Consider the following 25,116-nt stretch of genomic DNA (forward strand, 5'->3'; position numbering starts at 1 on the left):
TAATTTAGGTGGTAAGTATAATTTTTGTTCTTTGAAGGTCGGCTCTACCAGACACGCCTTTAGTCATGCACTTGAGCTAATAATGCCGTTATTTAATTAAGTAACTACCTATTGAAGCGATGTTATTGTCTTTGGGACTTTTAAATAATTTCTGCTCATGACTCCTTTTGTTTTTGAACATCACTACACCTATTATAAAATATGTGAAAGTGTGTTTGTTTGTTGGTTTGTCCTTCAATCACGTCGCAACGGATCGACGTGATTTTTTGCATGGGGACATAGGCTACTTTTTATCCCGGAAAATCAAAGAGTTCCTGCGGGATTTTTAAAAACCTAAATCCACGCATCTGCTGGTAGTTAGTTTTATACATTCTTTATCTGACTTGCAGCTTACGGTGAAGAAAGCCAGAACATAATTGTACCTAATCATCATGATCGTTGAGTTTATGGCACTCTTAAAGTGCGGCTTCACTATCGAGATTCGGCAAATGATTCGAGTTCGGGCTAAATCAACTGGCCACACTATTCGGGATACGCCGAATTTTTAAATACAGTGCGACAAGGCTATCTTGGCGCGTGGCGTGAATCGGAACTAACGTTGCCGTCAAGTGTCCCCTTTGTTCTTGTTTCAATACTCAAGTGAAAAAAGAGCCTTGTCGCGCTGTACCTAAGTTTGGCAAATCAGCCGACCGACAGACGTGGTATTCTGTGCCAGCGAATAGTCCTGCGTGCATTAGTTTGGTATAGCCCGGAAAAACAAGGACACAGCCTAATTCCTCATGGAAGCGCGCCACGCTTTTTTAAACAAACAAGCTAGCACTGGCAAGCGTGTGAACGGGTGTTTGGGTATGCTTGCCAGCGCTTTGGAGTGTTCCGATTGGCAGGCAAGTCATCTGTGGTGTTTGCTGATACTTACTGCTTATCAGAAGCTTGGCCCGTGTAATTCCTGTTGGCCCGTGGTATGTGGCATCGTAACTCTCAAATGACTGATTTTCTTAGCTCAGCTTGCTTGATAAAAATTGACAGCTCCTACTCGGTTCTGATATCTGTCATACGATAGGTTTTCATAGGATTCCTACAATGAATGTCTTCTTTCCTGAATTAGATTAGGGTGATGATAAAAAGCTGTGATAGCCTAGTGGTTAGGACGTCCGGCTTCTAATCTGAGGTCGGGGGTTCGCTCTCGGGGACGCACCTCTAACTTTTCGGAGTTAATGTGCGTTTTAAGTAATTAAATGTCACTTGCTTTAACGGTGAAGGAAAACATCGTGAGGAAAGCTGCATACCTGAGAGTTATCCATAATGTTCTCAAAAGTGTGTGAAGTCTACCAATCCGCACATGGCCAGTCCTCGTCCTCTGTAGTGAGCCGGCGATGGGTTGATCATGATGATGATAAAAATCTAAACATTGTTTTTAAAAATCATTTTATTAATATTATAATAATATACCTAGAGGGCCTTAAGTATTATTATAAATTTATAACCTAAAATATTAATGCTGTAAGCGAAGAATTCAAGAATCCATACTCTGGAGAAATAATAATAATAATATTAGTATTTTATACAAATGCATCATAAGATTGGATAATATTGTGACTTTATTCTGTTCTTCAACATTCAATTTTAAATTAAAAGTAACGGTTCATACATCAATTATTGCAGATTTACAAATGTTCAGTAGGGTGAGTACTAAGTACAGTTCTTGCAATTCACGAAGGCGAGTGTACTTTACTTGTGGTTACGTCGTTTACATGGGCATTGCGTAAGTGTGCGTGCATGTCGGACCAATCAGTGGCGAGCAAGCGCTCGCAAACATACACATTTAGTGTACCTTACGTATACCGATACGACTTTAAACACAAGCATGAAGAGAACCATAAGGAAGGACACTGTCATGATGTCAATGGTCTGAGCGTTACAGGGAGGGTGTGACAGCGTCCGTGACCAAGACCTTCCTGCCTTCAGTGGAAAAGGCACACAAAAATTTAAAGAAAATTAAGCTTTTGGTCCAAATATTTAGCGGGCATGGCGGGTTTTCGGAGTATCTACACAGGTTTAAGTGTAAAGACGGTCCTGGCTGTGTCTGTGACGAAACGGTCGATGAGTCAATATTGCACTTGCTCTTCGACTGTCCACAGCACAGAGGACTCCGAATCCGAGAGGTCCTCCACCAATAAATTAGGGTGGTACTGTGTAGGGACTCCGTCCCCGCCATTCTAGAGTGCGACGCAAGTCGGAGCTTATTCCTGCTATTTTGCTCTAAAATAGCAGGAATAGCTATAAAGAGGAACAGAACAGGGTGACAAGGACCCAATGTTGTCCAGTAAACTGTTCTATTCCTCTCAAACAGTCACGAAATTCGCACAAAAGTTTCAATAAAATTTAAAAACTAAAAAGTCTCTAACATTATGTCAGGGGTCAGGGGAAGAAGCCGCCTAAATAGAATCTTAACCAAAAAAAAAAAACAAGCATGAGCCACTCGCCCTCGTGAAATGCAAGAACTATACAAGATTTTACATGTCATCGAAACATTTCAGTGTTAAAGTATATTGGTTACCGTTACTGCCTTGTTTTAAAGCTCAAGTTGCCATACATCTACAGCCAGTGCTCCAAGCGGATATCTTGCGAAATTAATTTCAATTTTATTTTACACTTTAAATCAAGCACACTAAGATCCATTTTTAATCCGACGCTATTGTTTCGACTCGAATTCTATCAATGTTGTTGGTAAGATGAAAAAATCATACTAAGCACCCTGGTTTCTTATTCGTGCGATTCAAAATTTAACTAAACGAGGAACAGACTTTCGAAAGAAAGAAATCTGTTACGTCTAGAAATCTCTGATAAGTGATAACCCATGATCAAGTAGGTACAGTGCGCGGCCGAAAGTAATGTAAATCGACATTTAGAAGGAGATAGCAGAGTTGTAGAGCGTTGTCCCTGTCATTGAAACTGACAAAACGATAGATATGAGTGACAGAGACAATGCTCTACAAAGCCGAAATGTCATTCTAAAGGCCGATGTAAATCACTTTCTGGCGCGTACTGTATCATATTTATTTTAACCCTTACGTCTTTAGTACACCGCCGCATTCGTATGCGGCATGCCTTTACGTCAGTCATAGGTATAAGACGTTAAACGGTTCACGTGTGCTAATGCGCTAGTGTGCTAAAATGTGTGATGGACAAAGCATAAGGGTGCCTGTCCATTGAAGCGGAGCGGAGATGTGTTGGGCAGACCAATCACATTGTCGGTAAATAACGTGATAATTTTATTCCGTCATCTGACAAAACGCTGGTCAACTATACAAATCTCCGCTCCGGTCAGCTTCAGTGGATAGGCACCCTAACTCCTGGTTTACACCAAAAACATTCGTCCATTGACAAGTTTTCATAGGTTTTGTCGAAAACTATACTCTATCCACGGAAAGAAGTTAGTATAGCGCTCTCTCATTTACGTAATCCCATACGAATGACTGAGACAAAAATCTCAGTGAGCGTTAACCATTATGAGGCACCAACCAATCACATGAGCGTTAACCATTTTGAGTCACCAACCAAACACAAAATAAAACTATGTTTTTACTTTTCGAATGTTTTTTGAGAACATTTTCGAATCGAATTTCGAATGTTTCTGAAAAAATGCTTGTGAATGGTTGGTGACTCAAAATGGTTTACGCTCACTGAGATTTCCATCTCAGTCATTTCTTTGGGATTACATAACAAGAGCGCTATAGTATAACTTTTTTCCATGGGTGGAGTACAGTAAGTGTGTCAACTTGTATCTGAGGCTGAGATCTATAGAGCGCACTTTGACTTTGCTCAGACTTAAGATTGAGTTAAAACAAGACAGATTTATGTGAGAGATATAGCTCTGTCTCGTTTTAACTCTCTTAAGTCAGAGTGCGATCTATAGATCTCAGCCTCAGAAACCCTTAGTGTAAACTGGTAGTCATTAATAATACCTTTCAATACCTTATTATAGCACTGACATTAAAACATAATAATATGAAATGTACTAAGTATAACGCTAGTCGAGTTCCCCGGCGTTGCACGCGTCCTCGTAGCTCTTCCCCCCCTTTTGTTCGGGGTCGAGTTTGATCATGTCGTCTATGCGCAGGATGGTGATGGCCGCTTCGGTGGCGAACTTGAGCGACTTGATCTTGGAGATGGCGGGCTCCAGCACGCCCGCGGCCAGGTTGTCGCGCAGGGTGCCTTCGTTGAGGTCCAGGCCTACCCATTTCAGGTTCGCGTGTTCCACCTGAAATAGATGTTTTTAGGGTTCCGTACCTCAAAAGGAAAAACGGTACCCTTATAGGATCACTTTGTTGTGTCTGTCGGTCTGTCAAGAAACCTACAGGGTACTTCCCGTTGACCTAGAATCATGAAAGGAGATCGCCCGTGAACGGGCCCTCTTTTGTGGCATCGTGTCAAAACTTAAATTAAATTTTTAAAAAATGTGTTATTTTTTTACGATTATGTTTTATTACGACTTTTTTTCACTCTATTATTGAAAATATCTACAATTACAGTTAGAATCGTAGACATGCATTTATTTTGAAGAAGTATTAATTAAATATAACCTCAATATCAGCAATATAAAAAATAAGATTTCATTATAACCTGGGTGAATAAATAGAAATCGTTTGCAGAATATAAAGAGTTAATTATTTGTCTACAAAATAAAATTAAAACCATGGTGACATAACAATTATATTAGGGGGGGCCCAAAGCTCCTAACAAAATGGGCAATCTCCTTTGGCAGGTAGGTAGATCTTATAGCTGACATTTGGGGAAAAATCTGAAAACCGTGAATTTAGGGTTAGATCACACAAAAAAAAATTAAATTGTGGTCATGAACTAATAATTAGTATTTTCAACTTTCGAAGTTAGTGACTATATCAAGTGGGGTATCATATGAAAGGTCTTCACCTGTACATTCTAAAACAGATTTTTATTTATTTTTATGCATCATAGTTTTTGAATTATCGTGCAAAATGTCGAAAAAATACGACTGTAGTACGGAACCCTCATTGTTTTTAAAGAATATTAGCCAAATTGCTGACTAATATCCCCTTTCCCCTCCAATTAAGCATAAAGCTTGTGCTAGGAGTAGGTACAACAATAGTGCAACGGGTGGGATTTGAACCGGCGACTTTTCGGTTTTCAGTCCGCTCCTATAACCGTTGAGCTATCGAGGCTCTATGCAATGAATAAATGAATACTCTAGGTGGACAGACGACTTCAAACGAGTCGCAAGGAGCCGCTGGATTCAGGCGCCGTAAGGCCGTGGCGTGTGGAAGTTCCTACAAGAGGCCTTAAATGTATGGTAATAAGGTTTTTTTCCTATGGAGGGACTTGGGATGTGTTACCTTAGTCTGCGAGGAGTTGTGGTAGGCCCGCAGCTTGGCGACCAGCCCCCCAATTGTGTAAGAATAACCATTTCATGGCTATCGCAAAAGACTGAGCGAATACCTTAAATGTATGGTAATAAGGTTTTTTTCCTATGGAGGGACTCGGGATGTGTTACCTTAGTCTGCGAGGAGTTGTGGTAGGCCCGCAGCTTGGCGACCAGGTCTGTGGCGTCCCGCGCGGCTTTCACCGCCACTGTCTTGGAGATCACTAGCAAAGACTGAGCGAATACCTTAAATGTATGGTAATAAGGTTTTTTTCCTATGGAGGGACTCGGGATGTGTTACCTTAGTCTGCGAGGAGTTGTGGTAGGCCCGCAGCTTGGCGACCAGGTCTGTGGCGTCCCGTGCGGCGTTCACCGCCAGTGTCTTGGGGATCACTAGCAGAGACTGAGCGAATGCCGCGATTGCTAGTTGCTCGCGGGAACTCTGTAATACCAATTTATTTTCCTTTAAAAATCAGCCATCTTGAATTTCAATTTACGTCATTTTTAATTACCGAGACACTGAAGTGTCGTCGTTGTCTTTAAATTTATAAATGGACCTCGCATTCATGATCAGCGCCCTAAAAACTGTAAATTCACACCCATAGTAGGTACACATTTTATAAAAGAAATTGCCACAATCTTCAAATTGAAAATGGATAGATAGCATTTTCGTAATCGGTACCCCGAAAAAGACATCAATAAAGTTCAGAAAACTGAAAAGTCTTAAGAAAATCAATAAAGTTCGGAAAGGTCTTAAGAAAGTCAATGAAGCTCACCAAGGTGGTAGCGAAGTTGTCCAGGTATATGGACAGCGCGGCCTCCACCGCGCCGCCCCCCGGCACCAGCCGCCCAGACTCCAGCACGCGGCGCACGGCACACAGCGCGTCGTGGGCCGAACGCTCCATCTCGTCGCAATACGCGTCCGTGGGGCCGCGGAGGATGATGGAGGCGGCCGTTCTCGCTACGGGCCTGGAGTTATTACCGACATTGTGGCTAATTCCGTTGTACACAATCTCTAAACTAAACTAAAATGATACGTCTAAATCTATAGCTATCCCTTTCATAATGTTGCTTGCAGAAAAGGATAGACTAAATTTAGACCTGTTAATTTAGTTTAGGTTTAGAAATTGTGTACAAGAGAATTGGCCCCAATGTTAATCAAAATAAATGTTATTACAGTTCTTGCAATTCACGAAGACGAGTGACCTTTACTTGTGGTTACGTCGTATACATGGGCATTGCGTAAGTGTGCGTGCATGTCGGACCAATCAGTCGCGAGCAAGCGCTCGCAAACATACATTTAAACATACAAAGGTACACTTAGTGTACCTTACTTATACCGATACGACTTAAACACAAGCATGAGCCACTCGTCTTCGTAAAATGCAAAAACTATACTAGACTATTAGGACTACACTGTGCACTGAAGCTGTGATAGCCTAGTTGTTAGGACGTCCGCCTTCTAATCGGAGGTCGGGGGTTCGATCCCGGGCACGCCCCTCTAACTTTTCGGAGCAACAGTGCGTTTTAAGTTATTAAATATCACTTGCTTTAACAGTAAAAGAAAACATCGTGAAGAAACCTGCATGCCTGAGAGTTCTCCATAATGTTCTCAAAGATGTGTGAAGTCTACCAATCCGCACATGGCCAGCGTGGCAGACTATGGCTAAAACCCTTCTCACCTTTAGAGCAGACCCATGCTCTATAGTGAGCCGGCGATAGGATGACAATGATGATGACGATTAGGACTACACTAGCCTAGAAGATACCTATTCATTCTTGACTTGAAGGTATCCATATTAAAATTGGAGGGGAAAACTGATGCTAGAAAGGCGTTCCATATCCTAGCGGTTGCAATTAAATTGAACCGCCCATTTCGCTATGCCTTCGCCGCGCTGTTTTGTAAATCCATATAAATAACTAGCTTATGCTCGCGACTTCGTCCGCATGGACTACATGAATTTCAAGCCAACATTTTACTCCCTTAGGGGTTGAATTTTCAAAAATCCATTCTTAGCGGACGCCTACATCATAATAGCTATTCTGCATGCCAAACTTCAGCCCAATTCACCCAGTAGTTTCAGCTGTGCGTTAATAGATCAGTCAGGCACCGTTTCCTATTAGGCCACGCATTAGTTGAAATAGGCTAGTTGACACTTTTTTTAAGTAGGTCTTAAATGGTTAATATTTGTCCTATTAGATCAAAAAAATTAACACTATATTTTTTTGCGCCCTAAAAACCGTAAAACTTTAATTTAAAAATATATTTTTCTTAGACAGGTGAAAACACTGTCGGCCATGTTTGGCCGATAGATTATCTGTGCTCTGACGTCATGCATTTGTAAACAACAGCATAACCTCCCAAAGTTTAATAAACATGACTTCTATACTAGTTTACATGAAAAATATAGTAATTATCGTTATTGTATCATCCGAGAATGTAAAAACGCATCGATAAAGACCACAAGAAATAAATATACGTAACACGCGAAGACTTGCTTAAAGGGATCCTATATCACTAACGACTGCAAACCAAATTTATTTTTGCAAAGATCACTTTGTTGTAAGTCTTATTTAATAACTTATTCAATTTATAAAGAGAAAACGATAATTTTTTACGTTTACTATGAGTTTTTAGAAATATATAAAAACTAGCTTATGCTCGTGACTTCGCCCGCATTATTAGAACGTGATATACTTGTATGTAAACTCATTACATCTAAAGTGAAGAGAGAATAAAATAGCGTTCTATATTTGTAAGTCTGTCACTTATGAGTTGTCGTTATCGTTGGAAAAAGAAATGTCTTTCTGTTAAAATAATAAATTATATTTTATGTATTTATCAAGATTGAGTTTATTGGGCGATTCACCTCCTGATCATAAATAATTAAGGGGGCATAAGGGCATAATATTGTACCTAATAGGAATATTGTGTGTTTGCCGTAGAACTAGTTTATAGTTATTTTATTTTTATAATCAAATATTTTTGAGAGTTTTATTTAATCTTATTGATTGATAGAAAATTGTAAAGGCGTGTTTATATTACAATGTAATAGGTTAAGGGCGCGATGTAAGGGCGTGTTTATATTACACTGTAATAAGTTAAGGGCACACTGTGTTGTTTGCGATGTAATGGTTTAAGGGCGCGTATTAGAACGTGATATACTTGTATGTAAACTCATTACATCTAAAGTGAAGAGAGAATAAAATAGCGTTCTATATTTGTAAGTCTGTCACTTATGAGTTGTCGTTATCGTTGGAAAAAGAAATGTCTTTCTGTTAAAATAATAAATTATATTTTATGTATTTATCAAGATTGAATTTATTGGGCGATCCACCTCCTGATGATAAATACGCATGGACTTCATAAATGTCAAACCCCCATTTAACCCACTCAGGGGTGGAATTTCAAAAAATCCTTTCCTAGTGGATACCTTCTCTTTACTTACAAAGAACACACCCACCAAATTTCATGTATCTAGGACCAGCTGTTAGATGTTTAGGCTGTGCGTTGATATATTATAAGTTTGTCAGGACTTTAAATTTTATATATATGGATACTACGTTAGTCCACGCGTGACATAGGGATGACATTTCTTTGTTTACATATTTAATGACGTCACATCACGGCGTTTTCTGCGTTTCAAATAAAAATAAAAACTGTATTTTTTAAAATTGGATTTATATATCCATCCTGCGTTTTTAATAATTGTTATTGATATATTTCGTTGTCTTAAGCAAAATACTATAATAAATAATCATTTATTGGACGAAATTAGATATGAGTCAAGTAGCCTATTATATACTGCCTCCGCGCGGCACTGTGCGGCAAATTTGAAGTAGCCCTTAATGCAACCTTCCCAGTACACACTTACCCCTTAATCAATATGAGTTGGTCATCACAGATTTGTTCCTGCACCACTTCCGCGGCCTCGCCAATCATGCTCGCTTCAAACACTTCCTCGCCTGAAACATATCAAATCAAATCAAATGTCTTATTCAAAATTATATAGTGGTGATCATTTTTACGCGAACTTAAAACTAAAGCTACGAGGGTTCCAAACGCGCCCAGGTCTGAGAAGAGCCCACAAGAAACTCAGCCGGGTATAATGTACTCACCGTCCATATTAGTGAGCGACGTGAGGTAGGCCGCGCCCGTGGCTTTGGCGATCCTCTTGAGGTCCGCCTTCTTGCAGCGCCGCACGCCCATCGCGCCGGCCTCCACAAAGTACTTGAGGCACAGGTCATCGATGCCTCCGGAACATAGGATCACGTTGACGCCGGTGGAGAGGATCTTGTGCAGCCTCTCCTTGGTGATGTCGAGCTCGCGGGCGCGGATCGCTTCCAGCTTCTCTGGATCTGAGACGAGGACCTGGAGCATTTCGATGTTATTAGTTAAAACTGCGCTTAACTTGCGTTGCGAGCCGCTGAATTCAGGCAACGCCGTGGCGGGTTGAAGTCCTACAAGATACCTATTCAAGCAACTGAGGCCATTTTAAAGATATTTTTTGTTTACTATTATGCTCAGTGATGATGGTAAGTAATGTATAATGGATTATACCTACAATGGTAATGGTTAATGGTTAATGGGTAAGTAATGAGGCTAATTCCGTTGTACGCAATCTCTAAACTAAACTAAAATGGCACGTCTAAATCTATTGCTATCCCTTTCATAATGTTGCTTGCAGGAAAGGATGGCACTAGATTTAGACCTGTTAATTTAGTTTACTTTTGTTGAAATAATGTAACAAAAATCTAAATTAAAAGGGTAGAACCCAGAGCCGTAAAACCAGTTAGATAATGTAAATAAAATTGAAGATGGCAATACACATACTTTTGTTGTTGTCCAGCAGAGGCGCATGTCTTTTCGAGTTTCGCTAATCTAATATTATAAGTCTGATTAAATAACAAGAATCATATACAAGTGTTCTATTTTATTTAGAATAAAAAACATGAACAAATAACAGGTTATGGGCCCAGAACGCGTGGACAACAAAAAAAAGGTCGATAAAAATACTACGCTGTAAAAAGGCGTGGGTCGCCATTTTGGACTCCGGTTATTAAAAGTTGAAAATCGTGAATTTCTATCACGGGACACGGAGTAATTACGTTAGTACAATGGAGGATAAAGAAGACTCCAAAATCAAACTACGGGGCGAAGAAAATTGGACCATTTGGAAGTTTCAAATAACACTTCAATTAAAATCCAAAGGACTTTACGACACACTTTTAAAAGATGAAAAAGGTACCGAAAAAGATGCAAAGACCATGGCATTATTAGTGAATCGAATGACTGAGAATGTTATATCGCACGTGTTATCATGTGACAGCGCCAGCCAAATGTGGAAAAAACTTTTGTCAATATATGAACAAGATTCCCACGTGAGTATTCACCTACTTTATCAGCAGTTTTATGCAATAACATATGAAAATAATATGACAGATTTACTAACAAAAATTGAGAACCTTAAGTCAAAGATAATTGCCCGTGGAGAAAACCTAACAGACAAAATGATCATCACAAAAGTTTTGATGAGTCTGCCTCAAGAGTACAAACACTTTATCTCAGCTTGGGAGTCGCTTCCTGAAGAACGTCAGAGCTTCAACGAGTTAAGTGCACGTTTACATCTAGAGGAAACAAGATCTAAGGAGGGCGAGGCCAGCGAGGCATTACTAGCTAAACAAAGGAAACAAACTCATCCAACTTTCAATAATAAGAATAAATTACAATGTAAATTCTGTAAAAAGTATAATCATACCATAGAAAATTGCTGGTTTAAACAAAGAAAAGCTCAAAAGAATACACACAACGACAATACCAATGCATTTATCTTAGCATCAGATGAGGAAACTGCGGCTGCAGCATCTTCTTCGAGCGAGTGGATCCTGGACTCCGGTGCTAGTGAACATATGTGCTACGATCGGTCAATATTTTCAAAGTTTAGTGAAATTTCTCAGCGTAAAGTGAAAATAGGTGACGGCACCACTTTAGATGTGTTAGGAATTGGTACCATACAATGCGAGGCTTGGAACGGTATAAAGTGGATTGAAACAAAACTGTCAGATGTATTGTATGTTCCCTCATTAAAAGCAAACCTTTTCTCTGTTGGTAAATGTTTAGATAAAGGTTATTTTATGAAAAGTGATCAAAATTATTGTAAAATTTTAGATTCAAATAACAGTGTACGAGCAATTGCTAAGAGGTTAGATACTAAATTATATAAATTGTTTTTCAGAGTAGAACCACCTACCGCTAACTATGTTTCTAGTTTAACTGAGTGGCATGAAAAGTTTTGTCATCAAAATTATCAATATGTTAAAAAGTATCTTGATCTTCATAATATTAGGTATGAAAATTCAAAAGTGTATCCATGCAAATCCTGTTTACAAGGCAAACAGCACAGAGTAACCTACAGTAACAGTGAGTCTAGATCTTCAGTGCCAGGTGAGTTGATACATGCTGACTTATGTGGTCCTGTAGAATCTAATTCTATTGGCGGCTCTAGATATTTCTTGTTGCTTAAGGATGACATGTCAGGTTATAAGTTTGTTTATTTTCTCAAACATAAAAATGAAGTAAAACAACACTTACAAAATTGCATAAAATTAATTAAAAATCAGACTGGTAATTCTATGAAGTATTTGAGGACTGACAATGGCTTAGAGTTTCTTAACAGTGATATAAAGGCCATGTTAGATAACCTAGGAATCTGCCATCAGAGAACCGTAGCTTACACTCCTCAACAGAACGGCCGTGTAGAACGTGAGAACCGGACCATCATGGAAGCTGCAAGAACATTAATTACAGGTATGTCTAAACGCTTTTGGGCTGAAGCTGTCAACACAGTGGTATTTACATTAAATAGGTGTGGATCCAGTCCAGTGATGAATAAAACTCCTTATGAGGTATGGTTTAATAAATCTTTTGATATTAATTTTCTTAGGAAGTTTGGTGTGCAATGTGCTGTACATATTCCTAAAGAAAAACGCAGAAAACTGGATGGGAAAACCAAATTTGGGATATTTATAGGCTATGATACAAATGTCAAAGGCTATAGAGTATATTTCTCTAATACTGATAAAGTTGAGAAGGTGAGGGATGTCATCTTCCTACCGGAAAGTGGGGAAATTCCACGAAAAAATCAGGTAAGTATTAGCCATCATGACTCTGATATATCTTCCAGTAGTGAAGAGTCTGAAGAGGAATTGCAAAGTCAGAGCAGTAAACACTCTCAGGAGGTACTAAAACACTCTACGGAGGAAAAACACTTCCAGGAAAATAAAAACTCTACAGAGATTACTGGTGAGGTTAATATCAACAAAACTGATGCATCATCAGGTACAAGTTCAGATGCACGACAAGCTGGGGATATCATGCTGCGAGATCGTCATAAGATCATCAACCCAAAGAGGTATGACACTGAATTTTTAAGTTATGCTTACATGACAGAGTTGGAAAATGAACCCCAGTCCTACCAAGAGGCTATGGAATCCAACGAGTCCACTAAATGGAAAGAAGCCATTAATACTGAGCTTAAGGCTTTGGAAGAAAACCATACTTGGGATGTAATAACGGTAAAACCGGAAGAAAATATTATAGATACCAAATGGGTATTTAAAAGGAAGAAAAACAGTGAAGGTAAAGTACAAGTTTATAAAGCTCGCTTGGTCGCTCGAGGTTTCCTTCAAACAGGTGTATCCTATGATGAAGTTTACTCACCTGTCACCAGCTTAACTACAGTAAGAATCTTAATTTCTATAGCTGCATATTATGGCTGGAATATCCATCAACTTGATATATGTAGTGCCTTCCTACATAGTTCTATAAATGAGGATATCTATATCTACTTACCAGAGGGTCATAGTCAGTCAGGCAAAGTTGGAAAACTCAAGAAAGCTATTTATGGGTTAAAGAAAGCACCTAGATACTGGTATGACACTTTCTGTAATTTCATGGTTAGTCAGGGTTTTAAAAGGTCTAAAACAGACATGTGTTTATATATTAAAATACTTGAAAACACAAAAACATTTGTTGTGCAGTATGTAGATGATATTCTAATAATAAGTTCTCATGAGTCTATAGTAGAATACTTAAAACAACAAATGGGTAAAACTTTCAAAATTAAAGACTTAGGTCTAGCTTCATACTACCTAGGCATTCGAATTATGCAGGAAAAGGATTTCATCTCATTAGATCAATGTGAATACTTAAAAGGTATATTACAGGTATTTAACATGTCTGATTGCAAAGCTGTGACTATCCCTTTAGAACCAAATTTCAACAGTTCACACTTGTTAAAAGAAAGCTCTGAGACTCCAGAAATAGAAAATAGATGCAGAAAATTAATAGGCTGCATTATGTATGCTATGTTAGGCACCAGACCTGACTTGTCAATATCCATAAGTATACTAAGTAGATTTCAAAACAGTGCTAGTACAGACCTATGGAAACACTTAAAACATATACTAAGGTATATAAAAGCTACTCTAGATATAAAGTTGTTATATAAACGGAATTTGAATAATATTCTTTGTAGAAATCCTTTGAAAGCCTATGTGGATGCTGATTGGGGAGGTGACACAGTTAGTAGAAAATCAACCTCAGGCTATTGTTTAATGGTTTTTAATAATCTAATACTGTGGTGTAGTGGAAAACAAACGTGTGTCTCTCTATCCTCCACCGAGGCTGAATATATAGCACTAAGTCAGTGTGTCGCTGAAGCATGTTGGTTAAGAAATCTGTTTTCAGAGTTGTCTCTGTTATCTGATAGTGAACTTAGTGTTTTGATTTTGGAAGACAATAGGTCTGCAATCTGTGCTGCTAATAACAGTGGCATATCAAAACGTTTGAAGCATATAGATATAAAATATCATTTTGTTCAAGACAAGTTATCTCAAAATTTAATAATAATAAACTATATAAAAACTGAAGAACAAATTGCAGATCTGTTGACAAAGCCTTTACCTAAACCAAAATTAGATAAGTTTAAAAATTGTATTAATTTAATTTAAACTTAAGGTTTTGCAGTAGAGATATCCTAGCGAAGCTCGAATAGCTTATTTTGAATGTTTCTTTGTATCAATTGTTCCATTAAGGTGGGGTGTTGAAATAATGTAACAAAAATCTAAATTAAAAGGGTAGAACCCAGAGCCGTAAAACCAGTTAGATAATGTAAATAAAATTGAAGATGGCAATACACATACTTTTGTTGTTGTCCAGCAGAGGCGCATGTCTTTTCGAGTTTCGCTAATCTAATATTATAAGTCTGATTAAATAACAAGAATCATATACAAGTGTTCTATTTTATTTAGAATAAAAAACATGAACAAATAACAACTTTAGAGATTGTGTAAAAGAGAATCGGCCCCATTGTGTATTTAAAATTATTTAGAAATTTCCTTCAAGTGTAGGTAAAAACACTATAAAAAATATAAAATATACCTTATATTATTCTTTAATTGAAATAAAAAGTAAGCAAATCACTTCTGAAATAAACACGTTCTTATCATAATTACATCATCCAAAATCCATGAAACTGATACAAATAAAAGATTTAAGCACCAAAATGAAAAGGCATGAAAAATACATTATCATTTATCTTCGCTAGCGCGATTCAGCTCCATGCAGCGACATCTATATTATTTGGTTGGAAATTGATGTAAAATCTTGTATGAAAAAGAACTTAGGTATCTTCGCTAACGTGATTTATCTCTATTCAGCGACATCTATATTTTATTGGATAATATATTTTATGTAAAATCTTATATGCAAAAGCACTTAGGTTTTACCTGCACACCCATCTTCATCTTCGTCTTCTGCAGCGAGAAATCAAGGCAGGCGATCTTGGCATTCAAAATCTTGCGAGGCATGGCCTGGGAAGCTATGGTACAGTTCAAGGCGTAGCCTTTGACCAGCACACTCTCGCGCGCGCTTCGTCCGTGCGCCTTGAGGATGTTGACTGCCTTGATGGGGTACACTGCGTTGCCCTTGGAGTCATTGGTCTTGATAGCTTGAGCCGCATCCACTATCATTTCTGAGAAGAAGTCTGCATCACTGGTGTTGGGAGGTCAGGAATTCAGTAGAAAGTTGAAGTTTTGGAAGTAAAAATTTTTAGTCGCGACTTGCGACAATAACGAGATGTTTTTAGGGTTGTACCTCGAAAGGAATAAGGAACCCAAGAAACCTATAGGGTACTTCCCGTTGACCTAGAATTATGAAATTTGGCAGGTAGGTATGTCTTATAGCACATGGAAGGGGGAAAATCAGAAAACCGTGAATTTGTGGTCACATCATAAAAAAAATTAAAATGTATACATGAACATTCTAAAACAGATTTTAATTTATTTTTATGCATAATAGTTTTTGAATTATCGCGCAAAATGTCGAAAAAATACGACTGTAGTACGGGACCCACTTGGTCGGTTTTTTTTCGGATAGAAGTAACGTTCATATGTCACGTCCACCGAAAATGGTCAGCAAACACCATGGCCGCAAAAACCTCTACTAAAATAACATGGAAGTAAATTGATTATGGGCAACTGTGACAAACCTCTGGTTTGTTTGCTTCTATTGACTGAACTAGAAGTATTCATCAAAAAAAATTTGAGGTAAAGGTGGATTTTTGGTAAATCATTTGAAGCTATTGGTTTCAAATAATAAGTCCGCTTGTTGCTGTTTCAAATATTCCATATAATATATTAGCTATGAATTTTTGCCTCTAAAACACACATAAAAACATAGAAAAAAATAAAAAAAAAAATATCATAGTTGTATTGTAAGTATTATAACACATTCATAAGCCAAGTGAGTCAAGAAGTTGTTATAAAAGGATACGCCCCAATAAGTTTAGAAGACATAGTGGTCTTGGCAGCATGGACGATGGAGGCTTTTCCTAGCGACTCCACGGTGACTGTCAAATTGTCTTGAATATATTTGACAGCTTCCTTGCAGGCCAGCCTGTAGCCAGAAATGACGCTGGTCGGATGGATCTTGTTTTTGACAAGCTCATCAGCATTCTGTTAAGAAAATTTAAATGCATAATGCTAGAAAGCGTGGGGTAGGCAGATGTTCTGTTAGGTGGATAGACTAGAGTTATAGGGAGCCATTGAATCTAGGTGACGCACAACCGCTTCATATCAAAGTCCAAGAGACCCATGTCCATTGTCCAGCTGTGGACATCTATGGCTTGACTATGACGATGACACCTAAAGTTCTTGCTCTTAATATTTGCAGACTGAGCCATCTTTACCATCTACATATTATACTACTAACAAAATAAATAATTAGTTTTTCTGCTGGTTGGTATAATCCGTGACATTTTGTGGAAATTTTACATGGAAAACCTAAAGGTTTGCCATGTGAAACAAAATTTTCCCAATTTATTATAATGCAATCTACAAAACATAGCATTACTTTGACACTGAAAACAACTATTACTATGTAAAAATTGGATTTAGATTAAATGCAAATTGCACAGTCTATAATATATGTGTTGTCAATCAACTGTAAGAAGAATCTCTTTAGGCTGTGACATTACCTTCAACAACTCGGCAGCAATGATTACCACAGACGTGGTGCCGTCTCCAACCTCTTCGTCTTGCAGCTGAGCCAGCTCCACTAACACCTTGGCAGCCGGGTGCTCAACCTCCAGCATTCTGGAGACAAAATTGTATACAGATACTGTAAAATAATGTGTGTAAATTTAAAATGCCACTCATTTGACATTTATTTTTAACTCATTGACAGTTTTCTATGAAAACTGTCAATGGGTTAAAAGCCTTAATAGCTCAACGGGTAAAGGAGTGGACTGAACACCGAAAGGTCGACGGTTCACACCCCGCCCATTGCACTATTGTCGTACCTACTCTTAGCAAGCTTTATGCCTAGTTGGAGAGGAAAGGGTAATATTAGTCATTTAACATGGCTAATATTCGCACGCACAACAGACGGAAACGTTTAAGTGTGGAAACCAGCCCAGAGTGAAGAAAGATGGCTAATATTATTTAAAAAAAAACTTATGTTATTATCAAGTAGAACCAACCAATAACAAATGAGCTGGATGGCTATCACTTAGTGTTGATCACTGAGCTAGTATAAGTGAAGCAGATAGGTAACTTAAATACTAAAATATTATAATTATAGTCTCTGAAATTAAGGATATTTTTATTTTTCTTGTAAGTCAATCGATAAAGTAAAATGTTGTAACTCACTTCAGGATGGTGGCCCCATCATTGGTGACAGTGACATCACCAATGTCATCCACCATCATCTTGTCCAAGCCGACGGGACCCAGTGAGCTCTTCACAATGTTGGCTATTGTTGCCGCGGCACTTACTATAACACAATTACATAGTAATTTAAACACTAGGGGGTCATTCTAAACGAAAATCATGTTCTATGAAACTGTCAAAATTAATAGGACACTGGCTATGAAGTTATAAGCAAAAGCAAGCAAGTGCATTGCAGACACCAGTATGACCCGTCTAGTGCATAGTAAATATAGAGATAGCAGAAATAACTCTTGTACTAAGAAATATGTAGGTTACCTAGCAAAGTTATCTACTCACATATTAAATGTGTTTATAACTCTTTCTTATGAAATGCTATATATGTATACTATAGGTACTTAATATAACATCAGCCCAATAGGATATTAATTATAAGTAACAGAATGCACAGACAAATACAGGCAAAGATTTTGTTTCATACTATTTATCTTACACAGACTTTTCAGTATCTACTTATTGGATTGTTTTTAAAAGTTCTTAGTGAATACCTAACGATGATAGGTTATATTTTGAAAAAGTTGCTAAATATACTTGCACAGAAGCAAATTATGTATCACGCGTATAATTTGCGACTATTATAAGTAAATTACGACATAAAAGGGTGATTTTTATTTCATTAACATGCACAAATCTCAAACTTTAAAACCATAAGCACTGCATGTGATCGACATTCGACCGGGTAACAAAAAATTCTAAATAAATGCTGAACCTCACCATTCTGAGATCTTACTGGGGCTCCAAAGTATCGTGTCCCTGCAACGGATAAAGGGGCAGCAAGTGTCGACATTTTTATTCAATTAATTATAGAGATTTTATTAGAATAAATTCACTCGCTCGTCACACTTTTCCTTTTTTTTCTGAAAGAACAATTAGAGTTGCCAGACCTTAATTTGGCTTCAGTGTGACCATCTCAAAAATGGCGAATCTGCCCAACCCTCACTAAAAATCTGCCAAACTTGACTTCTGAAAATGCCAAAAAATTATATCTGTATGCCAAAAATGCCATCGTAGAAATTTCACAATCCTTCAGGCATAATCTCAAAAAGATAATTTCACTCGAATGGTCCATTATTCGAATCGAAACGGTAAATAGGCTACTTGACTCATATCTAATTTCGTCCAATAAATGATTATTTATTATAGTATTTTGCTTAAAACAACGAAATATATCAATAACAATTATTAAAAACGCAGGATGGATATATAAATCCAATTTAAAAAAATACAATTTTTATTTTTATTTGAAACGCAGAAAACGCTGTCAGCCATGATGTGACGTCATTAAATATGTAAACAAAGAAATGTCATTCCTATGTCACGCGGGGACTAACGTAGTATCCATATATATAAAATTTAGAGTCCTGACTAACTTATATATCAACGCACATCCTAAACATCTAAACAGCTGGTCCTAGATACATGAAATTTGGTGAGTGTGTTCTTTGTAGGTAAAGAGAAGGTATCCACTAGGAAAGGATTTTTTGAAATTCCACCCCTGAGTGGGTTAAATGGAGGTTTGAAATTTATGAAGTCCACGCGGGCGAAGTCACGAGCATAAGCTAGTTTTTATATATTTCTAAAAACTCATAGTAAACGTAAAAAAATATCGTTTTCTCTTTATAAATTGAATAAGTTATTAAGTAAGACGACTTACAACAAAGTGATCTTTGCAAAAATAAATTTGGGTTGAAGTCGTTAGTCATATAGGATCCCTTTAAGCAAGTCTTTGCGTGTTACGTATATTTATTTCACTGGGCACTCTAATCCACAACTTTCCTGTGGTCTTTATCGATGCGTTTTTTACATTCTCGGATGATACAATAACGATAATTACTATATTTTTCATGTAAACTAGTATAGAAGTCATGTTTATTAAACTTTGGTAGGTTATGCTCAGTATATATAATGTACTCTGTGGTTATGCTGTTGTTTACAAATGCATGACGTCAGAGCACAGATAATCTATCGGCCAAACATGGCCGACAGTGTTTTCATCTGTCTAAGAAAAATATTTTTTTAAATTAAAGTTTTACGGTTTTTAGGGCGCAAAAAAATATAGTGTTAATTTTTTTGATATAATAGAACAAATATTAACCATTTAAGACCAACTTAAAAAAATTGTCAAGTAGCCTATTCATTATAGTAGTGTTCAACTAGCATATTATCATAAAAATTAAGTACCCTACCTACTTAATGATTTTTTTTGAGGTTAATTATTTTTTAAAGGTTCTAACGGATATTTCTTGAAAAATCGACCAAGTGCGAGTCAGACCGCACACGAACGGTTCCGTGCCATTGCACAAGATATAACACTTATTTTTTTTAATTTAATGGCGCACATTTTGATCTTGTTATTAATTATTTGTTTTTATTTGTTTATTTATTAATTTATTCATGTAGGTATTCATTTAATAAATAATTAATTTATCTATTCGTCGCTAAAGTTTCTAGTATTAAAACTAAATATGCCTTGGAGCGCATTTGGCTGCGCGTTTTTCAAACATTTCACTTCATTCTATTCATTTATATTGTTTATTCTTATAGCGTAGCGGCAATAGAAATACACATTTCTGTAAAATTTCAACTCTGCCTATTATGGTTCATGAGATCCAGCCCGCTAACAGACAGACGGACGGACAGAGTAGGTACGAGATTGGCACCCTTCGGGTACGGAACCCTAAAAATGGCATCTTCATTCTCCATACAATTTTGGCCGATCTATGCAAAGTTAACGTTAATTTTGAATAGAAATCTACTAGGGTAAACCAACAAACAAACACACTCGTATTATAATATGGGTATAGTATGGAATCTACTGGAGTAGGAATAAGCGCAGTTTGCTATTTTATGCCATGGGCAATTTTCCATCCTTTCTTTCTATTGCGAACGAACTGTTTTGCTTCTTCGTACTAAGTATGTAATGTGCACTTTGTAGTTTTTGTATCCAGAAAATTACCTATAATATGAAAAGGTATGGTATTTATTTAGGATTATTACCCATAATCTTAAAATTTATACTTAATGTTATAGGTGAGAAGGTAAGGATTAAAAAAATAGCATTCATTATTTGCTCTATAAATATAAACTTTGCGGCTCACAACCTATATCCCCAAACGACGCCCTTAAACGATTCACGAGATATGTAGGTACAACCCTAATAAATACCACATGAAGTTCCCAAGTTCATTGGAATGCTTCGCAGCATGTTGCATATATAGCAAGCTGTAATCTCATTTTCTTGCACCGATAAACATGGAGAGCAAAACAAATCGCGGGTAGTTTTACGCCTGCGCCAGTCGCACGCACGCAAGCGCTACGCGGACACGGCAGTCGCGCGCTGGCCTTTGCCGCGTACGGACTTATCGTTCCGTTTTCCCTCGCCCTCATCACGCGATAAATGGCGCCCAAACTGGGACCTCGTTATCGCGGGTAAGTCCCTTAATTGCATATTCTACTCTTAAAATTAAAATAACATACAAGTTATGTCAAGATATCTGAGATGAGGTCCACGCAGCATCCGTGTCCAAGGGCGTGGTATCCGTAGGGCGGAGGCGTATCGAGATGATAAGAAAACGTCCACTGTCAACAAACCCCGTTATTATATAAACTATTTAACTGAAATATGGAGAGTCATCTGAAAGTGCTTATTGATTTTCATCTCCGTGGATTTTGTTTAAGACAAGGCTATGTATGCTCCCGTGCTCTAAGACGTCGTGCATGCAGAAGGCGAATGGCAAGATTTGAAATGTTAGCTCAGAGCTCCGCTAATATCATTTTCTAATTTGTCCCGTGAGCGTATTATTATCTCGTCTTGAAATTCACTCCTAGGCTCTCGCAGTAATTTTTTTACTTTTATAAGTAAAGGAATTTATGGGTTGTTACTACTTAACTAGTTACTTATTACCTAGTTATTTTCTTATCAACAAAATTTCACTCTACGGGAAGGGCTTCTTTTATAAATAGAAAGCTCATAAGAAGTAGAAGCGGGAATCTTAGCCAACGTTCATTTATATTTACAGGATGACGATGCCCGCGACTTCATCCACGTGGATTTGGGTTTTTTAAGAATCCCGTGGGAACTCTTTGTTTTTCTTTGCCAAAAAATAGCTCATGTCCATCCCTGGGATGAAAGCTGTATCAAATTTCATCAAAATCGGGCACGTAGTTCGAAAAATCGATGTTGGGGTCCTAAGGTGGAGGTCCGATTTTAGCGTTTCGGTATCATGCCACAAGAAACCAAAGTGGCATGCCATACCCCTTCCAGCTTGCAGTCAAGGGCTAACTTGGAAAGAAAACACACAAAATTCTACAGAGTTTTATGTGTCTTTTATAGGGGCGCTTTACCGTACCCTTACCCTTTCCTGATGCAAAGTGCCGTCATGAGTCGATTGATGGCCCATCAAACGTTTTTATTAGGTAGCCCCATAGGTCTACCTAAGCAATAATTTCTTAAACGGTCGAATTATGTTGGGGGTATCAAACACATTTTATGTTACTATAAATGCAAATGTACTATACGTTACGTAGTGCCCCGTCCTTAAGTTTAGCTCGTCTTGGCGGAGGCACTGCTGTGCCCCCTGATAAGTACATATAATTATTTTATTTTATGTAAATGCAAACGTGTGTTTGTCTGTTTGCTAGCTTTTCACAGCCCAACAGTTTAACCAATTTATGTTGGTACAGAGGTAGCTTGGGTCTGATCTTTGATAAGCAACTTTTTATCCCGGAAAATCAAAGAGTTCCCACGGGATTTTAGACATCTAAATCCAGGTGGATGTAGTCTTGGGCATCATGCATCATTCATCTTATTTAAAATGTTATATTTAAACTTTAACAGTTAACCTTATCTAATGTACAAATCATACTCGCGTGGAATGCCAAGAATACTGACTGCATTTCCGCGCTGGACAGCCAGGCTGATCCTTTGCGTAAAAAACGAGTCCGCACTTTTGTCACCACAAGGCTATTGACCGCGTGGAAATGTCTCGTTGATGACAAATTTTAGTTGATGACAACTAGCTTTTCTTCTACTAAGTAGTACTAAACTTACCTACTACCTTTATGGTACCATAAAACAATTTTTTCAGGCGTTCAAATTAAAATACACCTGAGTCGAGAATTTATTCCTTTGGAAGCATTGATGTTGGAAAGGTTTGGAAGCATTGCTTAGTACAGTATTTCTTAGTTATAAAGGTAAATTAACCTAGCCGTGCCTAAAACGCCAGTACGACTATAGTCTCTTAGCGTAAGCGAGCTGAGGTGAGATCTTCACACTGATTAACCTAGTTTGGTAGGTACACTCGCTGTGAACACAGTGGACCTTAGATAACACAGAATCCTATTCTTCGTAGTGCGCTTCAAACAAATGTAGTTTGACTTAAAATTCTGAAAATATATCTCTAATAAAAAAAGGTGAAGGTAAATTGGAGACTATTAATCGTGGATATTTATATTTCTTTAAATTGTAATGTCCGTGTTCTTTTTTAATTATGAGTACCTAAGTAATGTTTTACTCTTATGTCCATATCTTATGTCCGTGACTTCGACCGCGTGGATTATGATTTTTGAAAATCCTATAGGAGCTCTTTGATTTTCCTCAATAAGTATCTCTACGTCTTATATACTTAGGTCTTTAACTGTATAGTTTTGCATGAATAACAGTATTGTTATTCATGCAAAAATATTATCACGTTCCGTTGCTCCGTTGCGTCGTGATAAACAAATGAACAAACAACCGCCCTTTCACATTTATAATATGGGCAGGTACCTAGTGATTTTTGCTGTAAGCTTAAACCTAAAGATTAGGTAAGTACAAAGTGGAAAGTAAGTACAAATAAATCGCGAGGTATCGGCCCGGGAACTCTCCCATTTAAATGCTAATGCTGTCGCCTGACCCGACTACCGCACTGCTATAATATGCCTACTTATCTGGTATATGTAATTATATACCTTCTATATACATGACTTATCTGACAGAAAGACATTCTTACACAACTTTTTACCAGCATATTTTTTTACTGATGCTCAAAACACAAACTTTTTAAAGTCCTAATGAAAGGTTTCGGAGCTGAAGGACGGAACTCCTAAATCAATCAATGGGAAAACAATGGCGATCAGTGTAGTAGCTTAGGTAGCTTAATAACAAGAAAAAAGTTTTCAAAAAAACTCCAATCGCCGTTTGCACTGCATATTTTTCAGCCCACACATGGATCAAACATACGCTCATTTTGGCCTTCGCCGCAGTCGGGTGAAAAGTACCTATACTTTTAGAACTCTAATAATACATAAAATGTTTTCATTAAATCCTTATTAGTAACAGGTTCAATTTCGCCAAAAAAATCTTACTAAGTATTTCTCAGTTCAATTCAATACGGGCAGAGGCGGATTTGCAGTCTTGGCCGCTCTAGGCCCCAGGCCAGAGCCGCCCCTTTCCCAGCTCTCATCATATTAAAGACCACACGAATTTCAAACCCCTATTTCACCCCCTTAGGGGTTAAATTTTCAAAAATCCTTTCTTAGCGGATTCTATAATAGCTATCTGCATTCCAAATTTCAGCCCGATCCTTCCAGTAGTTTGAGCTGTGCGTTGATAGATCAGTCAGGGCGCGTGAATAATTCTCAATCGCATGCTGTATCTTGTACCCGTAGTACAAGATTTTACGTCTCACCAAACGAAACCAAATTCGAGAGTCGAAATACTTCCGCATTACAGTAAAATGGACCTAAACTACCTTGAATTGAAGTCAAATATTCAATGCCACTGATTTTAATTTCGCAATGTTTCCGCTTGGAGCGCTGGCTGTAGAAGTGTAGACAAACTTGAGCTTTAAAACAAGGCATTTAAGATCCAGTTTACTGTAACGCGGAAGTATTTCGACTCTCGAATTTGGTTTGGTTTGGTGAGACGTAAAATCTTGTACTACGGGTACAGCAGTGGCACTATGCGCCGTGCTACTATTGTCTGCATAATCTAAATATGCATGCAATCACACACTCCCACTTACACACACACACACATACACACACGCACACACACACATAAGCACACACTCACACACGCATACACACACACACACACAATCATACACACACTGTTGTAATTTTATTTTATTATTGTATATACCTACATTTATTCTAAATCTATTCTGTTAAAATAGTTTAATTATAATTTTAAGTAGGTAATCTCTTTTGGCCTTCTGTTATACCTAGATTTAAATTTAAATAATAATTATGTATTTACGCTGTTGATTACTTTCAAATAAACAAAATAAAAAATAAAAAATAAATCACCCCTGTGTCTCGCGTCCTAACTCCTAATGCCCCAAGCTTTTATAATACGAATATCACTACCTCACTACCCCTATCACTACCACTGTTGTAAATCTGAAAGTGTGTTTATTAGTTCGTTTGTTGGTTTGTTGGTTTGTCCT

The 25,116-nt window shown here is 37.7% G+C and overlaps 2 protein-coding genes across 4 annotated transcripts in view; one reads left to right on the forward strand and one right to left on the reverse strand.

Moving 5' to 3' along the window:
• Window positions 1-1,424: 1,424 nt before the first annotated feature.
• CCT1 (chaperonin containing TCP1 subunit 1) lies at window positions 1,425-18,526 on the reverse strand. The gene is made up of 10 exons (XM_034972631.2): window positions 18,401-18,526; window positions 17,609-17,732; window positions 16,936-17,053; window positions 16,233-16,414; window positions 15,188-15,452; window positions 9,518-9,770; window positions 9,274-9,364; window positions 6,175-6,367; window positions 5,700-5,840; window positions 1,425-4,261 (listed from the first exon to the last, which is right to left on the reverse strand). Exons 1-10 carry the CDS (start codon window positions 18,471-18,473, stop codon window positions 4,031-4,033), a joined length of 1,671 nt encoding a protein of 556 aa, XP_034828522.1. The 5' UTR covers window positions 18,474-18,526; the 3' UTR covers window positions 1,425-4,030.
• A 2,504-nt stretch (window positions 18,527-21,030) lies between these two features.
• Window positions 21,031-25,116, forward strand: part of LOC117985841 (cubilin) — a 77,535-nt gene continuing 73,449 nt past the window's right edge. For all 3 annotated transcript variants that reach the window (XM_069501525.1, XM_034972629.2, XM_069501523.1), the window contains exon 1: window positions 21,031-21,115. The gene's annotated coding sequence lies outside the window, so the exon portion shown is untranslated. The remainder of the gene's footprint in view (window positions 21,116-25,116) is intronic.

This window comes from Maniola hyperantus, chromosome 10 (assembly GCF_902806685.2).
Source record: "Maniola hyperantus chromosome 10, iAphHyp1.2, whole genome shotgun sequence".
Lineage (NCBI taxonomy): Eukaryota > Metazoa > Arthropoda > Insecta > Lepidoptera > Nymphalidae > Maniola > Maniola hyperantus.